Source organism: Erythranthe guttata, chromosome 12 (genome assembly GCF_056151865.1).
Source record: "Erythranthe guttata isolate IM_541 chromosome 12, IM_541, whole genome shotgun sequence".
NCBI lineage: Eukaryota > Viridiplantae > Streptophyta > Magnoliopsida > Lamiales > Phrymaceae > Erythranthe > Erythranthe guttata.
In genome coordinates, this window is record NC_142544.1 from 16,255,281 (window position 1) to 16,275,969 (window position 20,689).

Here is a 20,689-nt window from a genome sequence, read left to right on the forward strand (position 1 = left end):
AATTTTAGAAGTATGAATGACGGCGACGGAATTCAAGAAAAATTATCGACCTATTATACAAAATACCTAAATATATTATTATCATATTTTTGAAAATTAATATTAGATCGAAAATTGGAATATCGTATACAATCCTAGAAAAAAAGAAAATGGAAATTTCAGAATTTGGAATGGGTTTTCTTTTTTCAAAATCAGGAATTAAAATCGTGATCGGAATCAATGGAAATTGTGATTGATCATCCGAACCGGTCACGGATTCTGATCCAAAAATTTCGATTGTAGTAGAACAAGTTCTTTCATTCCAATTTTCAGATTTTTCAAAATTTTGGAATGTTTATAACTAGAATTAGTTTTTCACTTTAAAATAAAACCAGAGTGTATTAATTTCGATCCGATTCGTATGTTTTCTACCGCTGGTGATAATGATTTGATATTGTAGAATATATAATAATTTAATTTATCCAGCTATGATGATAAGAGGAAGTGGTTCGTGTGCATTTGCTGACTTAGGCAAATTGTTGTTCCCCTAGCTAGGGTTTGGTGGCTCCACATATCTCATAGTTAATTGAAGTGTAGCACATGTCATGTAGTGCTATATGGTTGCAACATTTTATCCTCATTTCGAAATTAAACTCGAAATTTTAACTTTATTGGTAAGTTAGATATATTTACATTATTACATACTCTAATCGAGTCGAATTACAGACGTATTATATAGGTACATGCACTGAGTAAACTCACATTCTCATATAATAGTTTACAAATTATACGAGATACGTAAATTAATCGCTAGACTACGTGTTCATTTTCTCCAGCCGCTAGGTCGTCTGTTACGGGACCAATTACAGACACATTAACAGTATCTAGCGTTTGTCCAAAAGAACATGTGGCGCAAACCCCGACCGGTTGACCAAGCCCGCAAAGCCATGCCCATTCACCACGTCTTAGGATTCAGGCCACACACGGGTTGGACCATAATTTTCTAGATATTTAGAAATATTATTAATATATTAACTAATTATTAATGTAGAAATGCATACTAATCAAAATTTATTGCCCATTATTTTATTGTACTCAAAATTTTATTGAGTAGATTAAATTTCAAAGTCGACGAGAGATGTGAATCACAGTAGATTAACTATACACGACGTGATCTCAATCCAGAAAATACTAATCAAAATATTTGAACTCGTGTTAAATAGACTAGTCTTTGCGGATCGGAGGCATAAATCGCGACTTTCACCGTATACAGAGTACAGACCACCGAATTTATACTTGAAAGCGCACTTGGACAACAAAGCGACAAAGCTTTGGATCAATCACTTTATATACACAGATGATTGTGACCATGTGTGCCTCTACAATTTCATATATTTATTTCATAGAATTTAATTCCTCAATTAGATAATTAGTCAAATACTAATGACAGTTTATATTATCTTAATTGCTAATGGTCATTAATAAACACTCGTGCTTGTACAAATTGAATTATTTTTTTTAATACCCCACCCAATGCATGTCATGTGTTACATTACTTTATATAAAAATATATAGATATAATATCCTGAATCCTGGTAATAAAATATTGATCAGGAGAATGAGAAGGAAAAAAAAAAAAAAGAAAAAAAAAAGGCAATATAAACGAATTTAATTTATTGATTCAACTTGCATTCCACAAATGGCAAATGTCAATTATTGATCTCTTATATTATTTATTTATGTTATCCACAAGCAATTTGAGTCTAAAAGGGAAATAGATTCATGGTACAAAGTGATTCCACCACCATTAGAAAAGTTTAAATATAATCCCACCAATTAATATTTAAACATTTCGGATTAATTAATAATGAAGATGAAGAGCATCAAAAGGAAAAAACGTGTTCCGTTCTAGCCCCCACATTCTTGCGTCTGAAGCACGAATTTGTATGCTAAAAAAATAATTAAGGGAGATTTTATATTTGTATACCCGTAAATTTGTTATACGAAAGAGAATGCTAATGCGCCGAAAAAGACATAAGTCTTGGTCGGAGTTTTTTCGCACTAAAATCTTTTTGTAATACAGTATTTTCATGATTTTTGGTCAGTCCGCTATGCTCCTAAGTACGACCCGCCATTGTATTGAGTGTACTGTGTACGTATATTGTATGATAATAATTTTATTTTAGTAATGATAAAATAATACAAAAATATTAAATGTGATTAAACTGTTTTGATCTTTTGAATTAAAACTAATTAGATGTATTTAGTATTTAACCCAAGAGAATTCTACACTTTTTTTTTAAATAAAATGGGCAAGTATATTCTTGTAACTTAATTCACATATATGAAGAAAGAGGAAACAATGATACAAATAAAAAAGAAGTACGAAAATTTGTGTGTGTATATATATATATATATATATATATATATATATATATATATATATATATATATATATATATATATATATATATATATATATATATATATATATATATATATATATATATATATATATATATATATATGTATATATATATATAATCTTGTTGTACTCCTTAATTGAACAAAATTTCTATGGGAGTATTGTGTTTCATAAAGGAATTTTTGGTCAAGTTTATGCTTGAAATGCATCGGGTAATTATGTACCATTAATCTACACATAATAAAACATACGCACACATTCACACGTATGTGCTTACTGCTTAGTAAATATTTATTTGTATAGATTTATAGTGCAATTATCCAATATTTTTCACCGAGTACAATATCTCATATACGAAATAAGGCGTCCAACATGTCCCCACTAATATCTTCCAATGCCATGTTAAATTAAACTTACGCAATAAATAATTAGCAAGTGGCCGATTTATTTAGGAAAAAAAAATTGACATACATTCAAATTATGGCGGAATCGATGATGCAGTCAAACATTTATAAATTAATACAGTCGGTACTAACAAAATTCTATTAATTTAATGAAATATTGAATTATCGAATTAAGAATTTAGTATATTTTTTCTGATTCAGGACCAGAAGAAACTATTATTTGACCAAAATTATTAATTTATCCATAATAATTTCTCGAGATTTTAGTGTATTTATAATCGAGTATAATATAATATGATATGGTGCAATTGGTGTGGTAGAAGAATGGGCACGACACACCAAGTACATAGAATTCAATTATTTAATTAAACTATTAATAATAATTATAGATCTTAAATTTCGATTACTATAAAAAGGGTATCGAAAATCCCATTTATTCTCAATCATTTCAAATCTCACCACCCCGCATTCTGCGCCTGCTTAACACAAATAGTAACTTTTCTTATATTTGCAGTACCAAATTTACTAAATATCAAAACACACCCATGTCTGCTGTGATCACCCAGTGGAGGAACAACAACTCCGGCGAGATCGATGTTTTTGAGGCGGCCCGGTATTTCTCCGGCGGCGCCGATCAGAACCCAATTAACACAGCCGTTCCTCCTCCTCCTCCTCAAAGAGCACTTGCCTGCAGGATAAGCCTGGAAATGCCAAAGAATCCGTACAGTAATCTGACCGCCGCCGCCGCCATGGACGGCGGTGGAGATCAGAAAAAGCAAGAGAAGAAGAAATACAAACAGCCGAGCTCTCCCGGTGGAAAACTCGCCAGTTTCTTGAATTCCCTCTTCAACCAAACAACCTCAAAAAACACAACCACCAAGAAGCTGATGAAGAAGAAGAACACGTCGGTTAAATCTGGCAGTAGCAATAACGATCTGGAAGAAGAGAGAAAACGAAGAAGCAGCATCAGCCATTTCAAAATCACAACTACTAGTGATTCTTCGAATAAATCCACGTATGCAAATATGATGGCAACTCCGACGAAATCATCGCTCGGAAGTCTGTCTCACCACCAGATCGAGCTGGGGGTTTCGGCCCCCTCCAGAATAATCAACGCTGGCGTTGATCAGAAAAGAACTATTAGTGACAACAATATTATTAGTTACAGGAATAATAATGCGGGGTTTGGATTTTCAGACAGGAGTTCGACCGTCATGAATAGGAAATTCAGCGATGACGACGACGACGACGAAGATGGCGCAGAGAGCGATTCGAGTTCGGATTTGTTCGATTTGCCGAACCATGATTTGGATTTTTGCTCGGCATCAAGTGGTAATTTGCCTGTATACGGAACAACCCACATGGATAGAATCAGGATTTCTGCACCTATTTCCGCCGTTGCAACATTTCTATAATATTTTTGTATTATATGTAATTAATTAAGAGTAATGTGCAAAAAGAAAAAGTACCCCTGTTTAATTCTTATCTGCCAAAACCTCCTTGTGATAAAATAACTAGCAAAAACCCCGGCCCCGTGTAAATTTTTCAATAGCTCACTATATGATTTTAGACATTGACTGAAGGTAAAAAGACAAATATACCCTACAATAAAACAGAATAAGATCAGATAACATGAAATATGGGGCAAAATTACAATTTTACTAAACTTGTAAAACTTAAATTAGGGGATTGGATTGCAAATTTTCCCAAAAAATCAAAAGAGAAAAGGGGAGCGAAGAGAGATTATGATGATGGTGGTGGGTTGGTTGGGGGGCAGCTCTGTCATTTCATAAGTAAAAATGAACAAAAAATCACACAAGCAACGAGTGAAACATCGTTCTGCTTCAAGGGGGTTTTTTGCCTTTACATAGGGGGGTTTTTGCTAGTTGTTTTATCACATGGGGCTTTTTGGCAAATAAGGATTACATAGGGGTACTTTTTGCACATTACTTAATTAATTAATTATATATATTATTCCTCATTTAATTAATGTGAAATAGTACTTGTTATTTTCATTTTTGTATATTTTATTTATATTTATTTGTTTATTGGAATTGTGGCAAGAATTATTAGTCTCGTGACAAGATCAGCTCAGAGATTCTACTTTTTGTTATGTTTCTGTAAAGTGTATAATGTCTAACTGTCTTTATTTATTATTATTTATTTAGTATTTTTTATATTATTTTATTTTTATTTCAAGGTTTTAAGAATTTGATTATAATTAAACTGCAGTTTGACGTAATTATTGGAAATCATGCAATTCTATTTAATGGGAGAGAAAGAAACAATCATGATCACATGCATGCTATTGCTTTCTGTGGGTGAGTGTAGTTAATGATCTGATTTCTTGACTTTATATATATATATATATATATATATATATAATTTTGAGCAATATATATTGGAATATCATGTTTATGTATGTGGTTGAAATCACAGGTATAGTGGGGGAGGGGGATTTTTCAATTGAATCATAAATATTTTAATTATATAGTTTTTACTTTTCAATAATGTATTTTACCATTATGACACACCACTATCGGTTATCGCCCACATGTTCGATGGTGTAGGAGCTACATCTTCAGAACCTCCTTCCAAATCTTACTCTTTTAACCGTTGGAGAGCTCACCGAACATCGGGCATAGGGCCACGGCGGTGAAACAATGAATGGAAAAATATATAAAACAAAGAGAGTTAGAGAAAGTGTATTATTGTTTGTCACAATGTAACCGTAACAAGGTTTTCATGCATTCGTTTATATAGGAGGTTTTCTTTGATTGGTCATTTCTTTTTTTACTTTGTTCTATTTTAATTTGTACAAGATTTGTGCGAATTTCACGATAATCACGTCTAATTTGAATATTTTTCTAATTCGTTTATATAGGAGGTTTTTCTTGTCTATTTTTCACGATAATCAACTCCTCCTTGGTCAGCTCGCCACCTATTCCTTTTGTTTCTTCTTACGCAACCTGAACCATATGTAGCCAATATTCGACTTGAGTGAATTACCTACCGGTGAGCCTCGTACTATTGGGCTCTTAATTCCTAGGTGAGCTTGTGGCCCATTTTTTGCTAAACGGTCATTTATTGAACTTTGTTAGCTCCAGAGGCCCATCTTTGTCATTCCGGCTCAAGCCTGTCAAATTAGCCCCCATCATCTACTCCCCTTGATTTCGTTGTGACCCGAGCAGAGTGGATGAGTTCAGCAAACCACTATCAACCAATTACACTGAAAAAAATACACGGACCCTAATGCAATATCGAGCTTTGAAACTAAGCTATCAAATGACAAATTAGGTTTCATTAGTAATTAGTAATACATATATGAAAGTTAATCAAGCCAATTCAATGGGAGTCTATGAATGAAGGCTATAAATTAATCAGAAAACAATAAAATTAAGGCCATTTTTATTGTGGGCTGGTTCATAAAATGGGCACTGTTCAATGATCAATTTAAGCAAGGGGACTGTGTTTCCTGGGCTGGATCTTGGCCCACTACACGGTGGAATCCAGTAAAATATTTTAATCTTATATTTATATTATTTAAATGTTCTAAACCAATTCAAAAATAGGCTTAATCCCACTTTCACCCTTGAAATATACCATTTTGGCACTTTCCACACTCGAAACAAATTAATAGCACTTTGCACCCTCGAAACACAATAAATCATCCATAATGCACCCCAAATGAATTTTTAAAGCTAAAAATATAGTTTCATATTTTTAGTGATATTTTTTTAGGATGCCAAATGTCGAATATTTTATTTTCATCAATCATTTTGAAACTATATAGTGCAAAAATAAAAATACATTTCATCAACATATTTAAAAATTATTATTTTTTCTTATCAAAATTGAATAATTTACGAAAAAAAAATCATTCAGCTATTTCGTTGTCAAGTTATCTGGAAATCGTATTTTCTTCCAAATATTTGTACCTAAGATTTGAACCAGATACAATAAAAGATCCATCAATCGAATAATTTAGTGATAAAAGCTTATTTTTTTTTTTGGTTATAAAATATAGTTTTTTTTTAATAATCCGGTCTAATTTTTATTTTTTCGCACTTTATTGATTTTTCGAGGGTGTAAAGTGGGATTAACCCGTTTCTTTTTGTTAAATTGATACAAATATTATTCCTATGGATATTTTGTAAATATTTTTTTGGGTAAATTACCGATTGGATACCCCTGATGTAAGACTAAGTAACTTACAAACCCCTGTGCTATTGATAATTACAAATACCCCACTAAAACTAACAGCCCGTTATAAACTGTAATTGAATGAATGAATTGTCTAAATTACCATTTTATTAAACAAACAAACTGCGGGCAATTAAATCACGGGTAAGACAAAATATTACAGTTACCGCATGTCATCATATATTACATAATTTAAAAGATTCCTCTAAATTTGACACCGCAATAGGGATGTGTAAAGAAGATTCATAATTATAGGGTAGTTGTAATTGTCCAAACAAGAAAAGTTTTTTATTTTTTTTTCATCATACAACCTTACGTCGGTGGTGACCGTAAAATTTACCTTTAGTTGTTTATACGAACCCCTTGGAATTGGACTGAGCTTGTCTTAATAAATTACGTACACACGATAAATTAAACAATATTGGCCATTACATATATTATTATTCAACAATTTTGTTTTTGTACAACGCAATCTTTTCGTGCATGCAAACATGATCTCATTTGCAGAAAACCCTGATTATAATGTGATATTTGTCTTGAACAACGTTAAAAATTTTGTCTTTACTAATTTATTGTACCTTCTGAAAAAAAAATTAATAATAAATAAATAAATAAAATCTTAATTTACATGAAACTTTGCTATATTAAAGAAAGGCGAAGGGGTATGAGTATCTCAGCAAACTATCTCAATACCCATATTTGTGATATAGGATAATAGGAAAGCCAATGGAAAGAAGGGCCCCATGTACAATGTTTTCCAAAATAACTATTTAGCCCCAATACTGAGTTATATAGCACATTTTAGTCCTTACATATTTATTAGGTTGTTTTAAATTACTCTATGTGTTCCACAATATCTGTCACTTTTGAGCGAAAAAAAAATGTTCGATATTAGCTATCCCTTTAAATTTCCAACACTGCTTAATTACTCAATTTCCAATTTATACTCTTTCCAACACTATTTATTAAACTCAACTATCTCGATCTCTTGTTAAAAAATGAAGACACAATTACTGAAAATTTTCATTCTTGTGCAAAGCTAAAAAAAACGACGATTAAAAGGGAACCGATGAGTATATGCTAATGGAATATCTTAATAATTTCCCCTTTCAAAAAAATATGTTCAACAGACCAATTTAAATGCTGTGTTCCATAGATGATATTGTTTTCTAAGTTAAATATATATGTATATATAATTGCTTATAGTATGTCATTAACATCCAAATTAAATGTATATATGCGATTTTTTTTTTTTTTTAAATATAATATTAAATCTTAAACTAAAAATCCATACAAAAAGATGAACTAACTGTTGTCGATTGAGAAGAACATTATAAAGATAAATACACATGAATTAATGATTTTGTTCAAAGATCGTTCAAAGAACAATATATATATATATATATATATATATATATATATATATATATATATATATATATATATATATATATATCATTTGATCAAAAGATAACTGCAGCATACATATATAGAGGTCAATTACAGGCCAAAATAAAACAAGAACAACACACCTTAATTATATGTTTAATCGCCAGATATTAATAAAATCCTCTTAACAACATAAATTAAATTACTTCAAATAAGCTACAGATCTTGATCAAAATAAACATCTAATTAATTAATAAATAGTTTTCGCAGCAGCATAATTTTCTCAGTAATTAAGGCTTAATCACTCTTGCTTCAGCTTCCGTGGAATTCGGAATGTACCTTGCCCACTGCCACAAAAGAAAATCAATTCAGAATAATTAACCATTTAATTAGAAGCAAATGATCGTACTTTAAATTTAATTAAGGATAATAATTAATAAAATCTCACATTCTTTGCAGCTGTACTGAAAGCCTCCCGATGGGGTATCTCCGGATTCGCAGTTTTTATGCGCTTTATCTCCTCCCTGTCCCGGAAAATGTTTCGACATTTTTACTCGTTTATTCGACAACAATATTTCAATTTACTTTGAGTCTTACTACTAGCAAAAAAATATTAATTATTATTATTATTATTAAATATATATTATAAACATGATCTATATATTGTATGCATAATATATATATATATATATATATATATATATATATATATATATATATATATATATATATATATATATATATTAATTTCTTACTTCATGAACCGATTGTAGGCAGATGGAAGCCTATGCTTCTTCTCAGGAGCTGCAAAACAATTAGATATTCATTAAAAACAACATTAAAAAATTATATTAACAAACAAACTATATATATATATATATATATATATATATATATATATATATATGTACGTTTGACGACGAATGGAGCTCGTGGGGACAAAGAAGGATCTGTGGATGTGGATGTGGAGGAAGACGAAGACGAAGGAAGGCCGCCCTTCTTGAATTCACTGCACAAACTCTGTATAATTGCAGAAATATATATATTATAAGCATTAATTAAATCAAGTATGGATTAATTTAATTTTCTTTAATTTGTGGTATAATTAAAAATAAAATAAAATGATAAAGTTACCTGATGGTGAAGAATGGTTTGTTGGTCAAAGCATTGACCTTGAACTGGAGGCTTAGTGGTGAGGAAAGAGAGATTACTGCAGTGCCCACATTTCACAGTCACTGTTTCCATCAACCTCTTGCATGGAATTCCAACCTGTCATCATATATATATACACACACATGAAAAGACACACACATATATATACATATATGCTACTTAATTTGACCTATTTATACAGATTACAGCGTCTTTTAACATAACATAACTTGCTGCTATTTTTTTTTTTGTTTTTGCTAGGAATATATACCTATCTAGTAGATATACATATATACTTATATATATAGATATATATATTTATAGGATTGTTATTATAAATGTACGTACCGCAAGAACGGTGGTGCAGAAGTTGCACCGGACATAGCAAAGATGCTCAGATGAAGGAGCCAAATGGTCCATGTTGACTGCTCTGAACTTGTGATATATATATAGCTCAATGTGTATGTATATATATATATATATATAGATATATATATATAGCTAGAGAGAGAGAGAGAGAAAGAGGGAGAGAGAGAGAGAGAGATGTGTAATAATAATGAAGAGGAAGAAGATGGTATTTATAGAGGGAGGTAGATGCTATATATAAAAATGAAGTTTAGGGTTTGTTTAACAGCTGGATGAATTAAGAAAATCTAGGGTTAGGGTTACTGAGTTGGTCATACAGTACTAACATTTCTGACTAGCAGACATACATCATAGGGGTGGAGTGGGGTATCATCATATTTTATATATCTATTGTTCATTTTTATATATATATTTAAATCTGCAAACTCATTACTTATGGATGAATTAACAATTAGTAAATAATAAAAACGTTAAGGAAGAATTGGACAAGAAGATGAGGTTTTGTTGAGATGTAAACTACTGCAACATGTGGTACGTAGTACTATGTCTTAGGATTTCACCACAGTCGTCCTATATATTATGATATGTTGGATGCTGTGTTTGACTGTTGTCTCTTGGCCTATAGCTATAATATATAAAAGAAATATATATAATTGAGTAAATTATATATATATATATATATATATATATATATATATATATATATATATATATACACGTTTTAGATGTTATATTTGTTTGATTAATGAGAATGTATGATATAAACTATGTCGCCCATACGGGCCTCGTCCACATGAATGAGATAAAATTGCACATAAAATTCAAGTAGCTAGGGCGGCCTAAAATCAGAAGCCCTAGTTCGGTCACATAGAGCATCAGAAACCCTAGCAAGGGGTAAATGTTTTTCGCTCACACGTCGTATGACGACACGAGGTGAATTCATAGGTGTTATGTGTGACCTAAAACTCCATTAAATGTGGCAACCCTAAATAAGAAGGTAATTAGGTCCGAAACATTAATGAAGCTTACATCTTAAGAAAGAAGATATCTATTAATAGGGAGTTCACTCAAACTTTTTACTTCTTAATATAATATACGTTTTAGTATCACCTATAACATCCACACAAATACAAACTCTAACTTGGTCGTCGGAGCTTTTAAGCCGGGAAAACCCTCTCGGTCTTGCAGGAACCGATGGCAGATTGAGATTCCGCGGCAAAATTAGAGGCTGATACAAGAAGAACCAAGTTGACATCACGTTTAAGTCCTAAACCCAGCGCATCGAGAACGATCAATATATTACGTTAAATCAGGTGTTCCCGGTGATTAGGTTAAACAATAAATTAGAAGAAAAAAAAAAGCAAGAAACACATAAGATTGGAGAAGATAACAAAAAAGTGTGTTTTCAGTTGTGCTCGTTAGAATGAATTAATATGTCCATTATACAATAAAAATCAAGACCCATTTTTATAAGTTATTAAAACTCGCCTAGAACCCCCAATTTCTCATGGACGGCCAGTTTTTACCTGCCTAATAGTTGCTAATGCCGCAGCCATGAACTAAACTACCTAATATTATCCTATTATAACGAAAGCAAACCACAATATATATAACACATCAAGGCTCTTACTCTATTTTCAACAAAAATCAAGTCCGAAATAAATATATATAGATGAAGACAAAAGTTGAATTGACAAAGTGAATTAATATATAATCCCATGAAGACATAAAAAAATTCAAATAAGGTGAAGTTGACAGGTGCCTAAAATCACTTGTCTCAGTCATTCAAAAGTTGTGACTCATTTAATTTTTATTTTATTTTATTTAATTTTGAAATGTGAGTCATTTAATTAAATGAATTTAGTTGATGGGACATATCCTTCGATTATATTGCCCAAAATGGATAACAAAGCCAATTCCACACTTGGTTTCCTCAACCTTCTTTGCTCGTGTAAAACCAATCTTTTTTTCACGCCTAATTAATATCAGCTTTTATTTTTATTTATTTATTTTTTATGTGTCATTTTTGGGTGAATATTTTTCATATCTATTAATTAAAAAAGCAATTCAAAATATATCTATAACTTCTTTTCCATAAAAAAAATACAGTGAAATTAAATATTAATTTATTTCAATATATGAACACAATTAATACGAAGAGATAAGTTTGAGAAAACCCTAATTAAAGATTATGGAATAGTACGTATATTGATTGATGGCCATGAGATTCCGTACCAGGAAGCCATGCATGCAATTTGACAGTCAATTTGCATATGTACGTACGATGATGCATGTATAGTATTTTGTACGCTGCATGCGCTTTAAAATTTGCTTTTTTTTTTTTTTTTTTTTTGAATTATTTTCTCACCATTAAAAAATAAATGCTTTATGGTCATTTATATGGATTAGGGCATAATCATTTGATCTATGACTCCTCAGCTTCTTGTCTACTTTGGGCAACTTGGATTAGACATGTCGACAATTGTTGTTTTCAGATGCACACACACACACCCACGCGTGTCTCTGTGTTTTAAATTTGCTCTTTATTACAAATTCGCTTTATTATTTATTTATTTCCTTTTTGTTTTTTTTTTTTTACTTTTTTTTTTTTTTTTTTTTTTTTAAGTTTTGGTTTTACAGAAGCAGATTCAAATTGACCTAACAAAATAATTAAGCCTCAAATTGATCCAAGTTAAATGACAGCTTTCAATTCAAGTTCAAGTTCGATTGGTATTGCACCATGAAAATTAATTGATTTAATATGTTGAACACAAAAAATTAACTTATTGATGGATCCTTCACTGGATGATCGAAGTCAACGAAGTCGTTGTAGTATAGTGGTAAGTATTCCCGCCTGTCACGCGGGTGACCCGGGTTCGATCCCCGGCAACGGCGCTTTTATCTCATTTTGAATTGATTAACGTTTGTATAAATTAAGTATAAGTACTTTTACATTGGAATTTATCAACAAAGTCGTTGTAGTATAGTGGTAAGTATTCCCGCCTGTCACGCGGGTGACCCGGGTTCGATCCCCGGCAACGGCGTTATTTTTGCGTTTTAAATTTAATTTTGTTATAAATTTAGGGTAAATTACAAATACACCCCTGAGTTATGGTTAAATTACGAAAATGCACCTCTTGTTTGGATAATTACAACCACCCCTCAACTCCTCAAATTTAGTGGAATCTTCGAGATTATATGGAATATTATCACTTTTATACCCGTTTTATCCCATTCGAACTCTACATTTTGAAGCAAGATGATCATAATATGTGTTTTTTGGCTTGTATATATATCAGATTGTGGTGCAGAAACTGTATTTTTACACAAAATGAGTACAAACTAGAGTGCATTCCACGAAATCTAGATGCTTATGTTGAATTTGGCATCATAAGGGTGGAGGTGTAAGAAAAAATCATAGTTGAGGGGTAGATGTAATTATTCAAACAAGAGGGTTTTTTTTATAAATTGACCAATACCTCAGGGGTATATGTAATTTACCCTAAATTTATAGCATGATTTTTTCCTTACGAAACATTTATTGAGATTAGCATTTTGGAGCGAGTTATAAAATTTGATCCACACAACACATTTCATTCCCGCCCTTTTTTCCTCTCTCGGTTCGTACTCTCTCTCATCTCATCCCCTTTTCTTTCTCTCCCTCTCTCTCTCTCTCTCTCTCTCTCTCTCTCGTATAAGCGCAGGGCAGGCAAGGAAAAACACAGTGTGAGGATTTAATTGAAATCAATGGGGAAAACTAAGAAGGAAGAGAAATCGGACGATATAGAAATAATATCAGCCGGAAAGCTGTTCACTGGTCCATGGGAGAAGAAGTATTGGAGCTCATCTAGGGTCTGATTTTATCCATATTTTTCATTTATGCGTCTATTCTTACATTTCATTGATTACTTACACTCGATTGTGCTTTCCTGATTGATGAATAATTAATCCGATTCTGAACCTTTTCTCTATTTTCCCCCTCTGGTCATGATTTTGTTTTTTCGGATGAAAAAGTATTTAGCTCGAAATCTCTTCGTTGAAATTTTTATGGAGAATCGCGAATTAAAATTGCATATGCGTGTACTTAATTTGATTTTTCTTGTCCTCGATTTTAGATCAATTGCTGAAGACTAGCTATATCTGTACAGATCAATTTGATTGATTATTATAACTGTGGCCGCAAAATAATTTTTGGTGCGGTGAAAATATGTCGAACTAAACACAAAGAACAGTAGCTTAGCACTTCAATTTAGAGTATTTTTGTCACTTCAGCTTCACCGTTGAATTTCGTGTTAGTGATAATGTTGCTTGCTTGCTTTCGACTCGGGTGATACTTCTCGTAGTAAGGTTGCGTTACATAGATAAAGTGGCACTTGGTAAATATGATGATGCCAATGGTCGCAGCTGCTTACCGTGTGAGATGTGTTTGTGATACATAGCCTCTGAACGTTTTGTATATGCTAAATCCTTTCACTTTGCAGGGTAAATCGAGGTATCCTTATCCTGTTGGATACAAATCAGCGAGGACTCAAAATGGGGTTACGTACACCATGGAAATTCTCGAAGGTCTAAAAGGTCCATCGTTCGTGGTGAGTAGGCAACAAATGCTTATGGATTATTGCATATATTCATTGATCACAGTATTAAACTAATACTATTGGCACTGTAGATTAGTTCTTCCGATGGCAAGTCTTGTTCCGGGGACACTCCAGATATGGCGTGGGAGAGCTTTCAGAAGAAAGGCTGTTCAAAGTTGTGGCATGGGAAGAGATTTTCGTGTAAGATAGATGGAGCGGAGGTACACCCTTTTCCCCCGTTTGTCGTCCCCTTTCAACTCTTCCGTTTCTAAATAAGTAACTGATAATTAGAAGAACAAAAAGCTTATAATATATACCAAAATTTGTCTACCTTTTGCTTCTTGAATGGATATCTTAACAGCTGAATGATTTGATGCCTTAAACTAGTTATTACTCTGATGTTATGTGGTTACCTCGAACATTTCTCATCCTTGTGATAATGAAGATCGGATCCTAAAAAATCAGGACAAGTAAACACAGATAGATCATGCAAATCGCATTTTGCATGATCTATCTGTGTTTACTTGTCCTGATTTTTTTCAGATATGTTGTCGTTGGTTCTCTTCAAGAACCTATATTCAGTTGTCAATTTTCATGCAATGCACCTATATTCATTATTTTTTTCATGGAACTATGCTGCTAAATTTTATCATGCGTCTGTGGTATAACTTTACATGACTGTTATCAGGCACAAGTTTAATAGTGTAAACTATCCTACTGTTTCAAATCGAGTAGCTTAAATTTTGCTTCAGAAACTTATAAAATTGCTAGAAGAAAAGTGGTTTACAACTTTCTCTTTCGCAGTCTTTTGGATTCAAAAACACATTTGTTCAGAGATTACTACGAGAATTGGTAGCAAGTGTTGGTGATACTGCTGAACAGAGTTTTGTACCGTCAAACTTCTCGAATGAATGCAAACCATCAAGTCTTGGTCCTGATTTGCCGACCAATTTGGTGAAACCACACGTTGAAGGAAAGAGAAAGATGACCGACAAAGTTGTTACAAGTAAAAGACTAAGTAGAACTCCTGTCAATCAACATCAGCAAGAAAAATGCACAAATAATGGTAGCTCTTCAAATTCCAAGCAAACAGATCAACCAAATCGTGGGAGCGGTGGTCCTTCAACTTTTGCTGGTGCAGATGAAGTCTCTAGCTTTTGCCACAGTTCAGGAGTAATGGAGCCAGAAAAATTGGCTACCATAGTAGAGAATGAAAAATGTCTAACAATTGCAGAAAGAGGCAAGTTGGATTCTTTGGACCATCTCAAAGTAGGAGGTTCCCTTTCCCATGAAGAAAAAGAACTCGTAAGTTATAGTAATCATTTCAAACTTAATATTGATAATTTTCTCCAAAATCGAGAACCTGTAAGTTTCCCAGTTATATTTTACTCATGTTCTTATGTTCTTTTTTTATTCTTTTACTAAATACGTGAGAGATAAAATATTACAGTCCTGAGTGAGGGAAATTTATGCAAAACTAGTGTGTGAATCTTGTTAGCTTGGCGTATTTAATGACAGAGTGATAGGTCAAGATATGGTGAGGTCCAAGGAATCAATAACTTAACACAACAAGAGAGGAGTAGAGTGAGTACTTATCAGCATGACCTGCCAGTTGTCAATGGTGATGATCTATGTGCACCAGACACTTTGGATCAAGCTGAAGGTATGCTGTATTTGTATATGCACCTTAATTATTTGCAAGCACTCAATAACCGAAAGTTCTTTAGTTTTCAATGCTCCTTAGCTTCTCGCTATTTATGGCTCATGCTTCTTCTTTTTTCGTTTGGCAGAAAGTTCCGTTTCTTCTCTAAAGAACGTGCAAGTGAATTTGATCGTGAAAGATGCAATTGTCAATGATGTGGGCAAGTCTGAGGTTTTAGTCCCTGATTCACTTCCAGAAAGCGAAATAGGCATATCTCCTTGCAACACGGGCTCAGAAAGGTGTGATGCTGATTCAGTTAGTCAAGAATTAGCCAACTCCATGATGACACTTCTACTCCCTCGAGCTGTTCCTTTACTTAAAACATTCACTAGAAAGAAAAAGAAAACTGCAAAGCCTTCAAAAAATCCTACTCATAGATCTCAGGAGGAAAATAATATGACCAACATTGGTATGAATGATGCAACCATAGGTAAAGTGTTATTATATATTGACTTTTGAAAATCTTAGCATATTTTTGTTTCAATTATGGCACTTGTTTTACTGCATCTATATGTGAATTCTTCAAATCTTCTGTAAAACCAATTTTAATTGGTTCCAGATTTTCTAATTTTATTTACAATTTTTCAGACAGCGGGCTAGCTCAGCACTCAGATTTGGACAGAAATAATGCAAAGGCCTGTATTCCCTGTCCTCGTCGTGATTCAGTTATCTCGACCTGTGGGAACTCGGATTCTGTGGTGCCTGATAGTTTTGACAATGATGTTCCACAAGATCCGCTTCCTCATGGTTCCTCATTTGGAGATAAAGTTCCTGCTATTCATGCATCACAAATGGAAGGAGCTTCTCGATCAGAAAGTATGATATCTGAAGTTATCCCAGATATTTGCATGCCTGAGGTAAGGAACACATAACATATGTTTGCACTTGTAGGCGCTTTATGAACTCAAAATTATTTGGTAACAAATTCTTCATGAATTCTACTTTTTCATGCCTTCAGAATTCTGATTGTGATAACTCATCTTCAAACTTACGAACCCCCAGTACTAGTTGCTGCAAGATGACTGAGAACAATGAGATGAATGATGAGTCAAAGTCCAATATTCAACAAAAAGAGAAGTTAAACAAAAAGCTAGGTGGTCTTTTCAAGCTTTCTGGATGCTATGTCCACCCGATGCCAATTTCAATGGTGCAGCTGATTGTTAAAGAGAATGAAATGTTTATATTTGTGAAATGTGGATACTCGGAGCACAAGGAGAGCACCCTCTTTCTCTACAAGGCCCTACAAAGTGGAGAGAGTATGGGTTGCCCTTCATTAATCGGTCATATGCCAATAGCTTTGCAAATTTCAAAAGATGTACTTGGTAGAGATGTAAGATGAAACTTTCAATCTTTTGTTGCATCATTATTTGGACTTGCTTACTACACAACTAACATGAAATCCGTTCTCCAGATTTCTGCTAACAGATCTTTGCTACAATTAACCCCCGATGCACAATCAATTGTTTTATTAAACAGCATTAAAACTCCTTGCTGTAGGTAATAATTATCTATCTCTGTTTCTTATGCTTAAATTATCTACAGGCGAGTGCCTTGCATTGTTATTCAACTACTAATTTTGTACCATATCAGGGAGGGTAAATTGCATTGTACATGTCCGGATTGTACTTCAGATATCTGTGAGAGAAATGCAGTTAAAATTGTTAGATTAAGAAGAGGATATGCTTCAATCGTTACAAAACTGGAAACTGCTCAGGGTGTATGCTGTTTATTAGTTTGTGAACCTAGTTTTCTTCTTGCTGCTGAGGCGGATGGAAAGCTGAAGCTGTGGATCATGAACTCTGCATGGAGGTGATTAATCACATGTCATTTTTTCCATTTTATATATACTGCATGAACATTAATACATCGTGGATCGAATCTAATGCTCAAGCTTTGAACAGTGATGATAATGTCCATACTTGTTGGTAGTTTGTTGTGTCGTTTTTCTACACTCGCTTGTTATGATTCTGGATTATCTCAGATGCATAACATTTAGGATTGGGATACTTTTGCAACTTAATTAATTGCATGGAATGGTTGTAGATTGGTTTAGCATCATAGATAGCAGGAAGATATTAGCTGTACAAATGCGATATTTTGTTACAATATTACATCACTCAGTACCTAGCATCATATGTCGAGTCATCGATTTTTATTTTTTGTGTTTTAGACAATGTGCTAGTTGCAATGCTAATTACTGCTTCTCGATTTTCAGCGGACAGAAAGAAGATTGGTATTTACCCACACTTGACTGGATGTTTCCTACTATAATGGAGTTGAAAGCGATTCCAAAGTCTGCTATTTTAGTTGTTGGCCATAATGGGTTTGGGGAATTTGCCTTATGGTATGTTTCTTTTTCCTTTAAAAAATAGTTCTGCTGACTCCCATCTATTATTTTATTTTTTCGTTGAACTATACGCATATGCTCCTTTAAGTATATTATCCATTACTTCCATTTATGATACTACTCAATGGTTACTATTGTGCCTTGGTTTTTGCACAGCCAACTAATAGTACATAGAATGTTTCCGTGTTTTTTCCACTTGGAATTACTGAAAGCTTTACATGATACATAGATTTCGAAATATTCGAAATCATGTTCAAGACATTAATTACAGTAGGGTGATAGCCGCCCTGGTAGAAAAATATTTGCAAGCAACACTTCAGCACAGATTTGCAAATGACTTTTACGTGAATTTCATAGCTTCTTTCACGTGAATTTCGTTATTTGCAGATTCATAAATTTTGGAATTACTCAGTCTGTGTCTTTATATTTCTACGCATCTTCGAATTAGTTCAACTACAGCGTCCTGCAATCGCTTAAATCGTGCAGGTCTATGGGATCTTTCATTTTGCCTTGAAAAAAATATAGATCAAATATAAAGAGACAAGAGCAATATTGGCTGCGGAGTTGCTTTTTTTTTTTCACTTCATCTTTATACTTGTAATAAAATACTTGTGCATTTTTGTACAGGGATATTAACAAACGCAACCTGGTATCAAGGTTCTCCTCCCCAGGCATGTCAGTTTTGGAGTGCATTCCAGCCAGTTTTTTCCGATGGCAAAGAAAAGGAGAGTGCAAGACAGAGTCAGTTATAAATGACATCATGGACGCCACAAAAACCTCGTTTTCATCAAAAAGTGAAAAGAATCACAGATTTTCACCAGAGGATAGTGATGTAGCCGTTTGGCTTCTGATTTCAACCCCCTCCGATCCAGATTCACAATGTAGTCAATCTTGTGAACAAGAAGCAAATCCAGTTGAAAATTGGAGACTTGCTTTGTTGGTGAATAAAACGGTGATCACTGGAAGTGTTTTGGATGGAGGGTAAAATCTACTACTGCATTCTGTCGCCAACTCTTGTGATTTTATTTTTTATTTTTTTTAATCTGATTCGTGAAAAAAATGCTAATATATCGAGTAATGTTAGTCCATCCCAATTTATAGAAATTATATCATTTGTAGGGCTGCTGCAGTCACATCTGTTGGTCATGGAGTCGTCGGTAAAGGCAACGGAACGGTTTATTTGTGGGAATTATCTACAGGAAAGAAGCTAGGGAACCTACACTCCTTTAAAGGTACGTAAGTTTTCTTGGTCTTGGGAGAAATGTTATTTTTCAACCTTAGATGTCTTGTTTGCAATATAAGAGACGAGCGGAATTAGTGATCTTGCAAATTATGTTTTATTTGTGGTCTGGTAATATTTATTCAATGTATAACTTGTAGAAGGCCTTGATTAATTGAGGTTTTGAATTGTTCGTTCAGGTAGTCGAGTATCATGCGTTACCACTGATACTTCAGAATCGGGTGCTTTGGCCATAGCTAGCGCAGACCAGCTGCTCGTTTATATGCCGTCTTGAAGAAATTTTCCGCAGGAGTTCCTCATCAAAACATTTGTACAGCTGTTTCTACAATTTTCTTTTGAAACTCACGCCTCATATCAAGATGTGTGTGTTGTGTGTATATCTATACGTTCGATTTCTTATCCAATTAACCTCTAAATAACTCGAGCAAACTGGTTAAAAGGTGTCGAAACAATCTTTTGCTTATCAAGAGCAAGAGATCCGGTGAAATCAATTTGAAAATGAATGTAAAAATAGCTGTTCAAGTTGAAGTCATAATACGAAGTTACATGACTGACCAGCTTTGATAGATATATATATATTTAATATCTAGAGTTTGCTCGAAGCCCTTATATTTTCTACATTAGAAAACGAGAACGTAAAAAGGAATCGTCATAACATACGAGTAACTATACGACATATCAAAAAGAGGTAAATCAAATGAAGGAATCTAAATTGGAAAAAAAAACATCGTACAAAAAATGAAGGAATCGTAATTCGAAATAGATAATTAAATAATTGAAGTAACATAAAATATGAACGAAATAAGAAGGAATCTATTTAGCAGAAGGGTTGAGCTCGTCCCACGCTTCAATCCAGGTCACAATAGCATCAGCAAGCTTAGTGAAGTACGGATTGATGGTGGACT

At 33.2% G+C, this 20,689-nt stretch overlaps 3 protein-coding genes and 2 non-coding genes across 5 annotated transcripts; 4 read left to right on the plus strand and 1 right to left on the minus strand.

Moving 5' to 3' along the window:
* Positions 1-3,207: 3,207 nt before the first annotated feature.
* Positions 3,208-4,332, plus strand: LOC105967491 (suppressor). The gene has a single exon (XM_012992091.2). The coding sequence runs from the start codon at positions 3,354-3,356 to the stop codon at positions 4,221-4,223; it is 870 nt and encodes a 289-aa protein (XP_012847545.2). The 5' UTR covers positions 3,208-3,353; the 3' UTR covers positions 4,224-4,332.
* A 4,137-nt stretch (positions 4,333-8,469) lies between these two features.
* CRC (Plant-specific transcription factor YABBY family protein) lies at positions 8,470-10,157 on the minus strand. The gene is made up of 6 exons (XM_012992093.2): positions 9,901-10,157; positions 9,535-9,669; positions 9,312-9,420; positions 9,156-9,204; positions 8,849-8,924; positions 8,470-8,747 (listed from the first exon to the last, which is right to left on the minus strand). The coding sequence occupies exons 1-6, from the start codon at positions 9,970-9,972 to the stop codon at positions 8,691-8,693; spliced, it is 498 nt and encodes a 165-aa protein (XP_012847547.1). The 5' UTR covers positions 9,973-10,157; the 3' UTR covers positions 8,470-8,690.
* Positions 10,158-12,741: 2,584 nt separating this feature from the next.
* On the plus strand, positions 12,742-12,813 carry TRNAD-GUC (transfer RNA aspartic acid (anticodon GUC)). Its single transcript has one exon. It is a non-coding gene; the product is annotated as a tRNA-Asp (tRNA).
* Positions 12,814-12,890: 77 nt separating this feature from the next.
* On the plus strand, positions 12,891-12,962 carry TRNAD-GUC (transfer RNA aspartic acid (anticodon GUC)). Its single transcript has one exon. It is a non-coding gene; the product is annotated as a tRNA-Asp (tRNA).
* A 466-nt stretch (positions 12,963-13,428) lies between these two features.
* On the plus strand, positions 13,429-20,319 carry LOC105967513 (DNA binding protein). The gene is made up of 14 exons (XM_088826510.1): positions 13,429-13,770; positions 14,400-14,507; positions 14,588-14,716; positions 15,300-15,800; positions 16,014-16,158; positions 16,286-16,627; positions 16,786-17,054; positions 17,156-17,527; positions 17,609-17,694; positions 17,788-18,006; positions 18,413-18,541; positions 19,172-19,525; positions 19,664-19,776; positions 19,964-20,319. Exons 1-14 carry the CDS (start codon positions 13,666-13,668, stop codon positions 20,056-20,058), a joined length of 2,967 nt encoding a protein of 988 aa, XP_088682636.1. The 5' UTR covers positions 13,429-13,665; the 3' UTR covers positions 20,059-20,319.
* The last annotated feature ends 370 nt before the right edge of the window (positions 20,320-20,689 follow it).